This window comes from Poecilia formosa, unplaced genomic scaffold (assembly GCF_000485575.1).
Source record: "Poecilia formosa unplaced genomic scaffold, Poecilia_formosa-5.1.2 Scaffold539, whole genome shotgun sequence".
In the NCBI taxonomy this organism is placed as follows: domain Eukaryota; kingdom Metazoa; phylum Chordata; class Actinopteri; order Cyprinodontiformes; family Poeciliidae; genus Poecilia; species Poecilia formosa.
The window spans coordinates 72,433-88,808 of NW_006800478.1; the positions used below are offsets into that span (position 1 = coordinate 72,433).

The window sequence follows — 16,376 nt, forward strand, 5'->3', positions numbered from 1 at the left end:
CTGATGGGGCAAAAACTGCATCTCCAAGCTGCATTTTAATCTAGTCAAAGTTACAAGACTGGGCGAGGCAAGCTATACCAAAATTAATTAAACATTTTTTTCAGTTCTGTGGGCTTCAAACCCTAATATTATTGCATATGCAAGAGTAAAAAAAAAAAAAAAAAAAAGTGTTACCTTGGATAAAGCCCCACTCCGACCTCCTGCAGCTCCCCGTCACTGATGGTGAAACAATTACACGTCACCTTAAGAAGAAATCAGAGAGAAAAAGGATGAAACAAAGGAGAGAAAGTGATTATCAGCTACTGCAGGGTATCAAAATAACTTTAATCTTTTGTTATTCTCACATAGATGAAACTGGCATACAGATTTGCAGGTGTTCAGGTTATTTCTGAGTAGCAGAAGAAAGCCTTTTCTCTCCAAAACGCAAAATCTTACAAACTATATTTGTTCTAGTTTCAAGTGAAAATACCTCACACTTTGAAAAAGAAAAAAGAAAAAAACAACTAACTTACAAGTAACTTTACAGCAAGATACAAGTCAATATCAGGAATTATTGACTTGTATCTGATTAAAAAACTGATTAAAAGCACCAACTACACAATACCTGGCTCTGGTTGGACATGGACACAGACTTAAAGTCGACAGCTGGACAAAATGAATCAAAGAAGTGGTGAGAAAACATGTTTATTTTAATTGAAACAGTACAAACTGTAGCTTACATGCATTTGTAAAGTAAATAAAGTGCACCAAGTACCCTGCGATACCTTTTTAATAGTTTGATACCTTTTTAACCTGGACACTTAACATCTGAAGGAATCACTCTAAGCCTGAACCTAATCACTCTCCTGGCGAAGCAAGCAGTGAGTGAGCAAGGTGACAGTTGGAGGTTACGATACTTGCGGATGAATATCGATTTTTTTCTAGGAAAGAAAATATCGATATATATCACAAAATCGATATTATTACACAGCCCTAATATTGACTAAAAAGTACTAGTTCCAATGGCAGATTATTTCACTTGTGACATGGGAAAAATGTCTGGTTGTAAGTGAAATAATCTTTTTTGTAAAAAATAAGGAATTATTGATTAAAACAAGTTCTTATTTCTTGATGAAATGTTACTTTTAAGTTAGTTTTGTCTTATTTCAAGCATACTTAGATATTTGCACTAGAAACAACCACACATACTTGTTTTTGCAGTGTTTAGAAGCAAAACAAAGAATAACAGCACAATTTTTCATCAGCTATACTAATCAAAGGTATTTTAGTAATTGGACAACCATCCATGTGAAAGGGGGTAACAGTCCAGAAATTAGAATAAATAATAAAAACTATAAAAACACCTTTGAGGTAAAAAAAATAAATAAAAATAAATAAAAATACTTATTCACTCAGGGCATTGCGATAAGAAAAACAGAAAAAAAAATCTTATGTAAGAGTGTGGAACATTTTATAGGAATGGTAGATTATTCCAGCACAAATCAAATCCAGTCAAAAAATCTAATTAAAGTCTAATAAACTGCATTAGCTTCATCTGGTTAAGCTTGTCTAATTCAAGATGATTCTTACTGTCTGGGGAAAAACAGAGCCTGCTCTGTCTGGAAATTTGATTCCTGTGGAAACATTTTGTTGGTTTTACATAACAAATATATTTCTGAACAAACACAATTCAGGCTACCTGAGTCACTTGTTTATAGAAACACATTTCAATGCAATTACAGCCATGAGCACAGACTGACATTTTTACTTATTCTTCTTTGGAAAGCAGCTCAAGCTCCGTCAGATTGGATCGGCGACATCTGTGAACATCACGTTTAAAGTCTTACGAAAGAATCAAAATTGGATTTAGTTCCTGACTTTGACTGGTCCATTGTTACACATGGATCTAAACTATCCATGTATTGACCTTGTTCGACTCAGTCACTTAATCATTGGAGGCGCCATGATGGACGCCGGAAGTGAGGGACAGTGTTGTACAGAGCAACTGAAATTGTTTTACCAAGTTGTTTTTGCCAGTTTATTTATGGTTTCTATCTGTTCGAGTCGAACTAATTTGTCTGTGAACGTAACACACCTGGCGATATTTACAAACGTTGCAAATAGCTAGCTTAGAAACCGACTCATCATACCGTTTTCCTTTGACGTGTTGATCAAATTACCGACTTTTCCTGAATTCACACCACATGATTTATATCACTGTGTCATAAACAGTGTTTCACCTTACACCAGAGCAGACTTAAGAGACGAGATGCTAACCACTTTTTTTCCATACATGCTAGACTACATGACGGTGCCGCATCGTCTCCATGGTTACCAATGGTTAGACGCGTACCTTCTCCATAATGCAATGTTTCATATCTTTCTAATCATACTTACTTATGTGCTTATGAAGTATATCAACGAAGTATGTGAACGTTAATCTTCTTACCTTGTAAAAAGTGTTCGCTGCAAATCCGCGGTTAGACCGCAGCTGACAGTCATTATGATTAACGGCTGCTATCAGTCACCGCCATATTTTATCTCGTTAAAAGTTATGCAATAAAATCTCAAGTTCTATCCTTGGCTGTTTGTGCAGCCGACCACTCAGCGACCATTTTTACAGCGAAATCAACTAAATAAATGCGATATTAGGTTCCAGATGTGTTTTTTGACAGGCTTTACTGGAGCGCATTAGTTAGTATGACCTCGATCATGGCGGAGTGGGCGGAGTTCTGAAAAGCGTGACGTCACGAGCAAAGAATCAGTTGTCCTGCTGAAAGATAAACCTTTGACCCAGTCTCAGGTCTTTTGCAGCTTTTAACAAGTTTCCTTCTGTTATTCTCTTATTTAAGCTCCATCCATCTTCCTACCTATCAACTTTTTATCAGCGCCACTGCCACAGGTAAAAAAAAAAATCTCCTGACATGATACTGCCACTGCCATACTAAAAAATAGGCGCATTGCTTACAGTTTATACATCATAGTGATGCAAGATTATTGCAGTTAACTAAAGCTAATGAAATAAACATATATTGAGAAAACATTTTTTGTTAACTGATATAAATGTTGAAAAGTACCTTGAAATGTACCTAGAATTACACTTTGCTTTTATAAAACTAAAACATAATGAAATTATAGAAGTAATGTCCTTTACTTTCATGTTTAAAAACTTATTTATAAGCCTTTTGAGTTAATGTGAAATTGATTTTTTTTTTCTTCCCTACACAAGCAGTTTACGTCAGCTTCCGGCAAATTACGGCACTCCATATTTCTGCTGGTGGTGTTTGCTAACCCACAAAATGGTGACAGAAAAAGTTGGGATAAAACACCAGAGTCAGCTGGTTGTTCAACAATAATTGAATACATTTTTTGAAAATGGTTTCTTCTGCTGAGCTGTTAGCAATCCATGTATGCACAATCACAATACTTTGACCTTTTTGAATTCTGCACATAAAAATGAATGACAATACCAAAGTATGACATACCATACTTTGGTATGACATACCAAAGTATGGTATGACTTTGGTATGTCATACCAAACTGGTAATTACTCCTATAATTACCAATTATAGGAGTAATTGGTAATTGGTTTTTACCAATTACTCCTATAATTGGTAAAAACTGAACTACAGCTAAACAAGATTTAACTAATAAAAACTAACAGACTCTAAATATGAATTAAAACTGAATTAGACAAAAAAAAGCAAAATAATATAAAACTAAACTATAATGAAAAACCCAAAACTATTACAACCCTGGTCTGTTTCTACGCAGATCCAGTTGTTCATATGGGCTGTACAATCTCAAACATTAAATAACATTTAGCTTCTAGTTTACTCTGACAGTCAGCAGAACCTAACATATAAAATGAAGTTACAAAGAGAAAGTTTAAAATAAATAAGTGAAAAAATAAACCCACTATCGTTTATTTTCATGCTTTTCTGTTTTTCCGCAGGTTTAACATTGAAACTTTGGCTACATTAGTATTCACTCAACATTCAGGCTGACACATAAAGAGAAAAGTGCAGACATTCAGTGGGAGGATTAGGATTTACAGTGAGCTACCGACAAATGTTTTCCACTCTGGCTCATTTTCACATCAAAACCAAAAGTCATCCAATGATTTGATGTAAGTCTGCAGCTGTAGCAAACATAAGTTCGCTCAGACCCCAGGGGAGCCAAGAAGTTTTCACTCAACTTATTCAAAGTTTGACTGAATCCTTCACTTTCCACACACACTTCACTGCTATGCAGTTTTTCATTAAGATATTCATCATATGTGTCGAAAAAAGAAGGGAAGACAATGCAAGGAGATACAGTAGATCAAATAAAGTGTTACAGTACAGCAATCAGGATTAACCAGAAAAAAAAAGGTTTTATTTAAAGTTTTGATCTGCTGAAGCTTAAAACATCAATTACATTTACTGCCAGGCCTCAAGAAATAACCAAAGAGGCTCCAACTGGAAAAGTACTGCAACAAATTAAACTTAACCAACTCAAACTGGACTAATGAGGAGCTACTTCCTCCGTAAACAACAATGCTAAAAGACACGTCCTCGGGTGATGGAAAACATGCAGTTCTCTTTTAGAACAATTGAATTATCAGTCTGCATGGAGAAAACAAAATAATTTAAGACTGCTGGGATTATTAGCATAAAAACCAACAGTAGAGGTAGAGCTGGAAAAAAGCCCTAAATGGCGAAATCTAAGCTGGAAATAAAATCAATAGAAGAACAAGAAGTGTTTCCACACCTTAACAAAGAAACTAAGGAATTAAACAGGCTGAGCGGTCATGTCAAAAAGAGATAGTTTTGATTTGTAGAAGTGAAAGTCTATGAAACACAACTTTATAATAATGTAATAATAGAGTTATTTTTCTGTTAGTTTTAATTTAGACAGTTATTTACACAAAAGTTTATTAGGTCTGAAACAATTAATCAGATTAACTGTGATGAATAAATTATTGAAATAATCATCAACTCATTTAGTTACTGATTAATTGTTACCTGGAGTACACAAACTCAAAAAAATGCCATTTCGTGACATATTTGAGGCAATACTTAAACCAAAATTGTACAAAATAAACATACATTTAAGATAAAAAACACTTTTGTCCGTATGTCTTACCCAAAAGTCCTTTAGTGGCATAATTTTAGCTTCACCCAGTTCAAATTAATTATATATTATTTTTCTTGATTAAACAAGAATTGAGCTGTTTGTTCTTTTAATGTATTTCTAAATCTGTAGAATGTGGCAATTTTTCATCAAATTAATCAATTACTTGTCATACTAATCAATGGAATGACTAAATTACTAAAATAATCATTAGCTGCAGTCCTAATAGTTATTAACACTGGAATCGTTGTTGGACCTTTACAGATAATTTCTGTTATTCAGTGACATTTGCTCAGCATACAACAGTCTCAAAAAAATGACTGACTTAATATGAGCTCCCCCAAATTTTCTCCATCACATCAAGCCTGCTTCTTACGAGAAAGTTAGCTCCTTAAATATATGTCTTTAGTCTAGTTATGCTGCATTCAAAGAGGGTCGAACTTTAACTCGACCTAAGCAGCAAATCTCTCTACAGTGAAACTGTATCATGTGCTGATTGCTGCACACACAGCAATAAGTAAATTATACAGCTATACTTAAAAATTATACAGCTTTTGAGATTTTAAACCAAGTTGTTTCTATTTTTTTATTTTTATTTTTTAACGTTTTGTTTCCTGATAAAACTGTAAAATTCTTCACATTGTGTCCATAGGAAATGCTGAGGTATGTTCAAGATCATCCCGAAGATTTTCCACACATTTACGACAGGAGTTCATCACTTTAATGATGAAGGTCCTTCTACCTATAATAAATCTCTTGTGCACCTGATGGAAAATCAAGTAAAAAACACTCATTGAACCTTTTTATGTTTTGTGAACATAAATTTCACATTTCTCTATAGATGCTTAAAGGACAATAGAAAACTGTCTATTTATAACAACAGCTAGAGCAGTAAAAAGCTAGATACAAAATCATTTTTGCTGAATTTCTTTTCCTTTACACAGAACAACTGAACCTGGCTTGCTTTAGTGAAATCATGCCATGGCACATTTTACTGACGCATTCATCAAAATACCTTCTGAATTGGAGAGGTCAAACAATAGTTAATGTCGCTGCACAGATGGGCGAACATATCGCCCATCAGTAACCATGGTGACGGCCATTTCCTTCAAGCACTAAGAGCCAGCAACAGTTTACCTGTTTATTTATAACCTGCCTGTAAATAATGAGAGACTTGTGCAGATGTGAAGGAGTTCACATGAGGTGAATCTGGTGCAGAGTTGGTGAGAGCAAAGAGGAAAGAGTTTGAAGTCTATCAGTCTCAACTGAATTAAACTCTACATAATTAAATAAGAAAACCTCTGCAGAAAGTAAAAGTGGGTCCTTAGCAAGGATGACAACCCGACAATAACAAAGTTACAGAGGAGAATTTTCCATTACTGCATCTGAATAAAAGACGCCAATGCAATCCTCTCACCGCATTAACGGTTTTCTTCAAAAATGCTCTCGACAGCATCGGTCTCGGCACCCATTCATTTGTTCGCTTAGTTATCTCTCAGCCTGTCATAAACAATATTCATGGTGATTAGCTTTGGATGAAAGTTGGAGACATTAAAAACGTGAGCGACAGGAACAAAGGCAGGCGAACCGGAGTGGAGTGTGGAGAGCAGGCAAGTGATGTGGAGAATAAGATCAAACATGTCAAATCCTGTGAAGGCAAAAAGGGAAAAAACAAACTAAAAATGTCATTTATAGACTCCACAGAATGTCTAGCAGCATACAGTATCTCTCTAAAGTCTACAAATCACTGCTAAAATCTAAAAAAATCCTTTCAAAACTTTTGCCATGTAGCTTAAATAAATGCAAGAATCTACTTTCGAAGAAATGTCTTTTAATTACATTTTTGGCAAAAGAGTCAAACTTTTTATGAAACCTTAAAAGCTACAGACTCCTAAAGATATGTTTAACTTCTTCCTTGATAGTAATAAAGAAACTAAAATGGCTGCAAAAACAGCTCACATTAGAAACCAATCAGATTCAGGATTGCAGTGCAGGATGTAAAAAATACCTAGAAGACAATCTGAAAACATTTTTTACCCACAAAAATTGCCCATGGTGTTCAAAGCAGTGGATGGGATAACCAAAGTAGCGTTTGTCATCCAATATTGATGATGTGTTGGGTCGGTTTGCTTTGTCCTGTCTAGCCAGTTAAAAATAAATAAATAAAACTTGTGACTGGAAGGTTTAACTTTAAGGTAGCTGGAATTGGTTCAATTACTGTCACTCTGGGAAAACTACAAAGACCATCAGACCAAATCAAAGGCAGCGTGTCTGAGCGTGTGTGTGTGTGTGTGTGTGTGTGTGTTCTTTGATAAAGTATTCATGACCTAATCACAGTACTTTCATCTCTCCATAGACAGGCAGAAAAACATAAAAAACACAAGGCTAAACATCATATTCTCACTGAGTTTGCCTGCATGGATGCCACCCGTTAAAGTGTGGATCAACTTTAAGGAGGTGGTTTGTTTGTTTTATTTATACGCCCACTGAAGACATTCGAGAACTAACAAAAATGAACATATGTATTATATTCTCAAAGATATTGATCAATCCTTCTTAATTATGCAGAGCGGTAACTTTAATCACTTTAATTTCAGCCTCAAGTGAACTTTGAGGGTTTTTTTTTAAGCTAGTAGGCCTGTTTGCCTCAGGTCCAGTAGGTTGACTTCACAACAGGTTCATTGTATTTACTCTAACCAGACAGAAAATCGTGTTGGTTGCTAGCATTCCTTCAGCAGCAACAGGAAAAGGGGAGGAGCTAACTGTCACTGGTTACCACGGTAACCACCAACCGCCAAGGGCAACATTACACAATTTATGTAGTGATAAAAGTCAGGAGAAAATAACTCCGTTTTGTTGCTTAAAGAATACTTAAACCAATCTTAACTGTTCTTTTTTTTTAAAAAACATGTCAAGTATAAAACACAGGAGATCTGAATTCTGTTCTCAATTTTAATAAAAACTAAATTTTCCTCTGTTTAAAACATAGAAACTATTATAATTAAGAACAGTTCTTGATTTTTTTTTTAATTACTATTAGGCACTGATTAGCGATCTGAAAAATTTATCTAACTCTGGGGAGTTAGAAAAAAAAAAGAATCCTTCATCACAGCACTTAATCAGTGCTCTACAGTGGTTGTATTCAGCTGAACAGCGCACCATCAGGGCTCTAAAATAATTTAAATTTGATCAAGTTTAAATGCACAATGGTCTGTTACAGCACCTTAGTGTGTCCAACCAGAAGGAAAAACACTTTAAATTTCAATATGTTGCCATGTGTAGTAACCACTATCTACTGTTTCTGTTCTAGTCTGAGAAGGCCACATGCATCCCACAAACACCCTTTACCTTTGTGTTTAAATTTAGCCACAGTATGGTTTTAAGCTTTCATAAGCACATGTTTACTCATGCATGAATTGTTTCTCTGAAGCTCTAAACCTTTAAAACCGATTAAGTCCATCCATTTTCTGTTTCCACTTAATCCTGTTAGGAGGCTACAGACCATTCCTGCAGTCAAAGGGGGAGAGGCGAAGTGCATCCTGAACAGTTTTCAGTCAACAGAGATAAAACATACACTTATAAAACCAACTTAACAGTGCAAATTAAACTTAAATGCATGTCTTTAAACAGCAGAAGGGAATATAAACATATCTTTATGCACATGTTATGGATATTTAGTTGTTAATATGCTCTCTGATTTGAGCTTAATGAGGCTGTTTTAAGACAATAAGGGAAACTTAATAGAGATAACTCAATCTAATAGCAATGAAAAGGCTTTCAGTAATGACTCCTGACAGATTTAAGGAAACATTTGAAACATCATGCACTAAAGAAATGTGAAATCTCTCCTTGGAGACACAATCTGACCATATGCTGTGTTTCTAAAGGTTTGAGGAATCATAAAAATGTCTTCTGGTAAATGTAAGATGGACCTTTATGTCCTTTCTGCTCAGCAGTGGTTTTGCCTTTGAGATACCTCATAAATGCCATTCTGGATGACTTTCTTTTTGTTGTTAAATTAGGGCTGGGAAATAAATCAATAATATATATCTCAATGAATATATGATCAACAGCTAAAGGCAACACATCTGATAAAATGTTGATAATTGCACTGAACTCTGATCCAGAGCCACATTTTATTCTGGTAAATATAGGCAGAGGAAAGGTTTTTTCATCTTAGTATATGTTAAATAAAACAAAACTAACTTACAAGTAACTTTTTAGCACAATATAAGAACTTGTTTTAGTCAATAATTCCTTAAAAAAACCCTCCTATATCCTAATAAAAAGCTCCTATATCAGAAAAGCTACTCGTAAGTTAGTTTTGTATTGTTTCTACTAGACTAAAACGTTTGCTCTAGAAATGAGACCAAAAATACTTGGTAAGACTTTGTTATTTTGCAGCTGCTGGTCATCCTCCTCAGTAATGTTAACGTCAGACATATTTGTTACACACAAGTTGCAGCTTGAAAAAAAATAAATAAATAAAAATAAAAATAATAATAGATTTCTGTCTCCCAGCAACCAGCAATAAAACTGAAAGTTATTAGTACTTTTCTGGCCATTTTGCCTCTGTGAGCCTTGTAAGCGTATTGAGCACAAAGCACTAAAAACGTTGCTGGCAGCAGCAGCAGCAGCAGCTTTGAAATATGTATAAAAGAGCAATAATGTGCTTTTTTGTGTAGAACAGGTGTATACACATTGCACACATAACTAGAGGCTTTTATTTGCTGTATGGAGTTTCTCTGATGCACATACCTCCAGGCTATTTGTAATAAAACTTGAGAAAGACCTCACTTCCTATACCCTTATTTCAATTCTGATTCCACATCACATCCTAGAAAAATAAGAAAAGAAATGTGTGTTTGAGTCAACTCAGCACATTTTTAGCTGATCGGCTACAAAGCTACTCCACCAACTCGAGCACAAACGTGCAGACGGATGGATGAAATGTGCCGTATATGGCTTTCACATGCTGGCTGTGATACGCTGTACATTACTACAAAATACATTATGAATAATTGAAAAGCAGTGAGCTTTGTAATGTAAACAATCATTTTGAGGAAAAAAAAATCCCCCTTCTGAATGGATTTTAGGTTTTTCAGTGCAGCGACACATGCAGCTGTGCATGTGTTGTAAAATCCTGTCCAGTTTTCTGAACAGTAAAATCTTCTCTGTCCATGTTTAAGCCGCTGGCCATTTGTTCCTCATTGCCCATCAGGGCATATTTAGTAAAATAATACATTCCCAACTGAGCTGTCGAGTCCAGCAAATGTTAAATTTAGCATCTCATTATAAAGATTAAAAGTACCCTGCATTCACATTAACAGCAGTCGTGTAAAAGTATCCATGCACCTAAATCAACAAAAAAATATTTTGCATTTTATTGAAGCTATGTGATGGATCAACACAAACACATAACACTTTAGAAAAGACGCTCGAGCACAAATCCCTAACTGTATTGTTTGTTATATTAAACAAACCTACTGAAAACCCAGTTGCATCCTTATGTAAATCTAAGCTGAGCACAGCCCACAGCGGCGGCGCATCCACTGTCACTGTTGCCTCCATACAGACGTGACCTCAGAGTTCAGTCTGGTTTCTGTTTGTTTGCAAGCCGTCTCGTCCCACTCCTTCTATCCAGCGATTCTTGGCACAGAAACAACAAAACAAGAGAGCAAAAAAAAATTAAAAAAACTGAGAAACTAAGGGCAAATGGCTTCATACAGAAACAGTAAAGAATTGCAGAATGTCAATCTAGAGTTTATCTGACATGCAAATGTAAAACCGTTAGCATGACAGGTGTAAATGTTTTTCATAAACCAGACAAACCAAACTGGAAGGATAAATCTACTCAAACTTTTTCCAGTTCTATGAAACAAAAGCGTCCACCATGATGGCACATGGCCGACAGAAACGCTCAGCCTTGCAGAGGCACAGAGGAACTCGGTTAGTAATGACAAAATGAGTGGATCACTGTTTTCACTAAGGCTCTCTTTGAGGGAAATTGTTTTTTTACTGCTTGGCTGCTCTACCGTAGCCTGAATCAAAGTGTGTTTCACAGCAGAATAGTGATTCCCCTCTGAGTGAGAAGGCCAGCGCATCTTAAAGTCTCTTCCTCCGTACATTTACTGCATCCATAAGTTCACCTAAAGCTCCCTTATTTACCAGTGGGTGAAAACAGCAGCAGCCAAATCAATGCTGGTGAATATTTTTAATGTCAGTCACTACTTCTGTTTATTGAATGCATGAAACATTTCTTTCAATTTCTTCTGCTGTATAAATGAAAAGATACTGCCTGAGGTATTCTAATTATCCATAAAGCATTATTCAATAAAGGGAGACGATTGTCCAAGGACACTAAAAACCATTGGAGTATTGAAGTTACTGACAATATTGCATTTTTTTTCCTTTTATAGATTTTTCTTTATCTTATTTAATGTTTGTTCTTTTTTTTTCTACAGTGACCTGTGATGACAAAGCTGTCTGGGATCTTTTATTCTGAAAACACAAAACCTGATGTATGGTCCTGTTTTAGGTATATCCTTGCCAAGCAGGGTAGTTAAGTCCCAACATTCATTGTTGTTATAACTTCACTTTGGCTACATAAGTCACAAATGTTCACTTAAAATTTGCATTTTAAAGGTTTGATGCACACGTAATGATAAAGTAAGTGTTCAGTCCTGGAATGACAGTCCTTATGCTGGTTAAAGACTCAAACCATTTTGTTCAAGAGGAAGTGGAAGAAGTTTTTCTGGAGCAGTTTGTCACCTTGAGATCATAAACATTTACACACATATGAGATATAGTGTAGTTAATTTATCACCAGGGCAGAGTTACTTTGAAAAAGTGTCTTGATTTTGCAATGAAAAATTTATCCATCATCTAGAAAATGTGCATCTCTTTCCTCTCCATTGTTTATGTTTGTGATGCAACTCCGCAACGAAAGAGGAGCAACAACAGATGTTTTTACTGAATAAAAATGACAAATACAATAACCCACAGTGACCCGGATACATAACTTTAATGTGATTATTGGACTGTAAATACTAACATGTTCTACTATGTTAGTATTTAGTTTTTGTTTCAGTAACAGAGAACCTGTTACTGAAACAAAGGTCTCTTCACCGCTCTGTGAACGTGCAGCCGTTCACATATGAGCAGATAAAACAGAGTCCTTTTGTTCATAACACAGTGTTCCTTATGAACTTCTTTTAACGTTTCTTGTTTTTAAAGTAGCGCTTAATGACTTGATGGAAACTCAGATAAATAGAGATTAGTAAGTTCTTGAACCAGTTAGGCACTGGCCTTAATCAGTTTTTGTTTATGTGTGACTGTCGTCAGTCTTAAATGTTGTGGTTGTGTCAGCTTGTAGCCGTGTGCATATGAGCAGATAAAACAGAGAAAAGACAAAGAGTCCTATTGTCCATAACAGAGTGTTCCTTATGAGTTTATTGTAACATTTCTTGTCAATAAAATCACAAGATTCAGTTTCTTTTACAAAGGACATTTTAATTACATAAGTCTTTTTGTTTTTCCACAATGTGACATCAGGGTTTTTTCTATTTTTTCTATTAGTGCGTGTCCTTAATTTGAACTTTGTTAGCACATTAGCTCCACTTCACACTAAACTAACTTTTAGCCACATAAAACAGATGTTTGTTTTTTTTATTAGCAGATGAATATATAATCACGTCTCTAATTAGTCAAATCTCAGACTGTTACTCGCCGGTTTGTCTTGTTACTCCAGGCCACTGCTCCTCATCCCTTCTCCCTGGTTTCCTCTTGGTCTCTTCGTGTCTCTGGTTTGAGTTTATTCTTATCTTTCTTTAAGTTTTATTTTGAATTAAATCTACAACAGAACTTTTACGTCTCCTGCCTGCTGCATTTGGGTCCACACTTCAACCACACACATCATGACAGATGGTGGACATGCATTGGACTTTAAAGCCACTCTGTCCATCATAGTCAGTTTGGAATGAATATATGTAATGTAAACATTTAAATATAAATAAAAGTAGTTTTTTGAAGAACCACAATAAAGCCTAATTTTGTTACAAAATAAAATGGCAACAATGGACTTTTTTTTCTTAAATCTTCAAGTTAGGAACTAAAATATAAGAATGTTTTTATAGCCAAAATATTTGCGGAGGTCTACTTGTGACCCTCAACAATATTTAGCTAAATATAATTTTAGTAAAATAAATCAGTCTGGTTACCCCCAGTCTAATAATGAGGATTCTTAGTTTCTCTGCCTCCATGTTGTTCAGACACCAAGGTCCATGGTGAGGAGGAGGGTGGCGGATCTGCGCCCTCTAACTATCTATGGGCAAGAAGTTTTTTTTTTTTTAAACATATACTTGTTTGTGAATATAAACATATATATGATGTTGAAATTAGAAAAACTATATTTATTTTTCGTAATTGTCCTTGCAAAAGTGTGAAAATCCCCCTCAGGGCCGGCATAAGGCGTGTGTTTATTTAGGTTTCTGTGTTCTGTGGAGTCTCTGTGTTGTCCCGTCTACCACTTGATTAGTTACACCTGATCCTTGTTTCCCGATTGTCTCCCTGTGTATTTAAACCCACCTGTGTTCCTTGTTGTGTTTCAAGCAGTCTTGTCTAGCTGTTAAGTCTGCCGTCAGTTATTCGTTTGTACTAGTTGCTACCAGTTGTGAGCATTAGCCTCCTGCTCATTGTGTGCTGCCTGGATGTTGTTATTTCATCATTAAAAACCATAATTTCTCTCCACAACCTGGGTCTATTGCATCTTCCTCACCATCTCTACCGCAAATCATGACACAGTTTCTTTTACGAAGGACATTTTAGTCCCGTTACTGGTTTTGTTTTTCACAATGCAGCATTAAGGTTTTTTTTTCTCTATTTTTTTTGTATTGATGTTTGCCCTCAACTTGAACTTTGTTAGCACGTTAGCTCCACTCAGGGGTGCCGCCAGGAATCTTGGGCCCTATGACAAAGAAACAAATTGGGCCCCCCTGCTGTTACAATTTCATGAGTCTAACTGACCCATAAAAGTCGTCAAATTTTAAATGCTTGCAACTGCCTTGCTTTCTTTGATATTGGCACAATATTTACTGGTAGTGAACTTTACATGGAACAGTCTGCATGCTGTAGGCAAATAGTTTGCTTACATTACAGTTCCAGAAAAATGTAAAACAGCTGAAACACTGAGTGCCTTTAAATCTCGACTAAAAACCCACCTGTTTAGAGTTGTATTTGAAACGTAATCAATAACAATTTTAATGATGGCACTTCACTCAATGCAATGTTTGGATTGTTGATTCTACTTTGTGTTTTTGTTTGTTATGATGTAAAGCACTTTGAAATGCCTTGCTGCTGAAATGTGCTAATCAAATAAAATTTGATTTGTTACTGTCTCTCACTCTGTAGTTGTGGAGTCATAATGTCTGGGATCATGAGAGTCCCCTGCCTTGAGATAAAAGAACTGCCTGCCTCACCTCAAATCTGTTCTCTGCCGTTTCTGATCGCTCCTCAGCACACGAAACACGCTGCACACACAGTGGGTAACAAAAAACACTGTACATTATATAGATAAGCTAAACTATGGAAAATCAGTTCATACATTAAATGTTTTTTAGCCATTTTATTGGAGACGTACAGACAGGAGGAGCATGCTCCCATAGAATGGCAGCCAGTGCAGTTTGCGAGAGGTTGCGCAATCTCAGGTGAGGCTCAGCTCGCTGCTGCCTCACCGGCTTTGCCTCCGAGCATTTGAATGGGGAAATGCGAAAATCCAGCGATTTTTGAAGAAAAATAATCAGAATTGGTTAAGCTAAAAGAAAAATAGGTACAATATAGTACAAACCACATGGTGAAAATAGAAATATAAATGATTTTATCATTATATATTATTTTTCCATGATGACAGGTGAGGCTCTGCCTCCCCTGACCGCATGTCTCTGCTAAAGACCTTGGTCTCGGTTCGGTTAAAGTGAACTCTGGCACGGTTCGAATGCATATGTGAATGTTAGTTTTTAAGATTTAAAATGCTTATATTCACAGTGAATCCATGTCAGATATTATATTGATGGGCAGGCTAAGTGCTGATAGGGCATAAAATCTGGAAATATGAAATACTTTTCCAAATTCTCATTTTCCTTTGTCTATTAATTTAAAAATACTGGTAAATGCTGAAAACCACTTCAAAACTGTCTAGGTCTTGTTTAAGTGAGTTATTTCTTTCAATAATTGAACAAACTCTAGAAGGTATTTGAACACTGATAATTCTTTCATTCACTGTGATTTCATAATAACTCAGCATACTTTTGTGGGTGCTAACCATATATGTTATATTTGTAAATAAATATACATGTATGTGTAACAGGGTTTTATTTTAACAATATTAATCGATGTGAAGTTTGTCAAAATGTGTTTATTCTTTGAATGTATTTTATTTAGTCAACACGTTATTTCAGATATTTATTGCCGTTTTAAGGTCTGTTACGCTTCTTTTGGCAGTTGGTGGTTACCGTAGCAACCAGTAACTGACGGCTCCTCCCCATTTTTTCTGTTGCTGTTTGTAACTAAGGATCAGCTCTGTGTTTTCTTTATAATTATTATATTTAACATATATTTTATTCCAATTTAATAATATACAGTGTTTCATGAGTAAGCTTGCTATGTTTTATATATGTTTTTAAGCGTTATCATTAATGTTGCCCATTTTAGTTGCGTTTAATTTTATAACTGTTGACTGCTGCCAACTGCTCATTGGGAGCTATTGCTATGTAGTTTTAGGGTAATTATGTTTTATTTAATGTATAGGGACAAAAGCTGCTGGACTGATGTTAACCACCAACTTGATTTCCTCTTTTGTTAGAATAAATACAGTGAATCTGAGTGTGTCTGTCCTGAAGTCGACCTACTGGACCTGAGACGAACAGAAGGGTTATATATGTATAAATATAAACCAGTAGCGTGCCTATGCGGATTTAGCAACATGTAGAGAAGTCTAAGGTAATCTCGCCTCTGATTTAAAACCCTATTTGTTCCTTTTAGTGATGAAGAGGAGCCCTGAGGCCATATGTGAAGGTATAAGCAATATGTATGTGTGCAAACTGTGGTGATAAAGTGGTAGCAGAATGAATGGAAATTATGCTCATTCATCTCCTGCAGTGCACAGAATTGTGCACATCCAATAACAAACAAAGAAATGGACAAACAGCAGCGGGAGGAAAAGCTATTATGATGAAAGTCAGAGATGCATGGTCAAGTTAAAAGCCCTCATAAAATAAAGATGGCAG

At 35.6% G+C, this 16,376-nt stretch overlaps 1 protein-coding gene across 1 annotated transcript in view; it reads right to left on the reverse strand.

Moving 5' to 3' along the window:
• The window catches only part of smyd3 (SET and MYND domain containing 3), an 82,363-nt gene that overhangs the window by 17,695 nt on the left and 48,292 nt on the right, over window positions 1-16,376 (reverse strand). Inside the window, exon 6 of the mRNA XM_007540409.2 lies at window positions 175-242. Coding sequence (XP_007540471.1) covers window positions 175-242 — 68 coding nt within the window. The remainder of the gene's footprint in view (window positions 1-174; window positions 243-16,376) is intronic.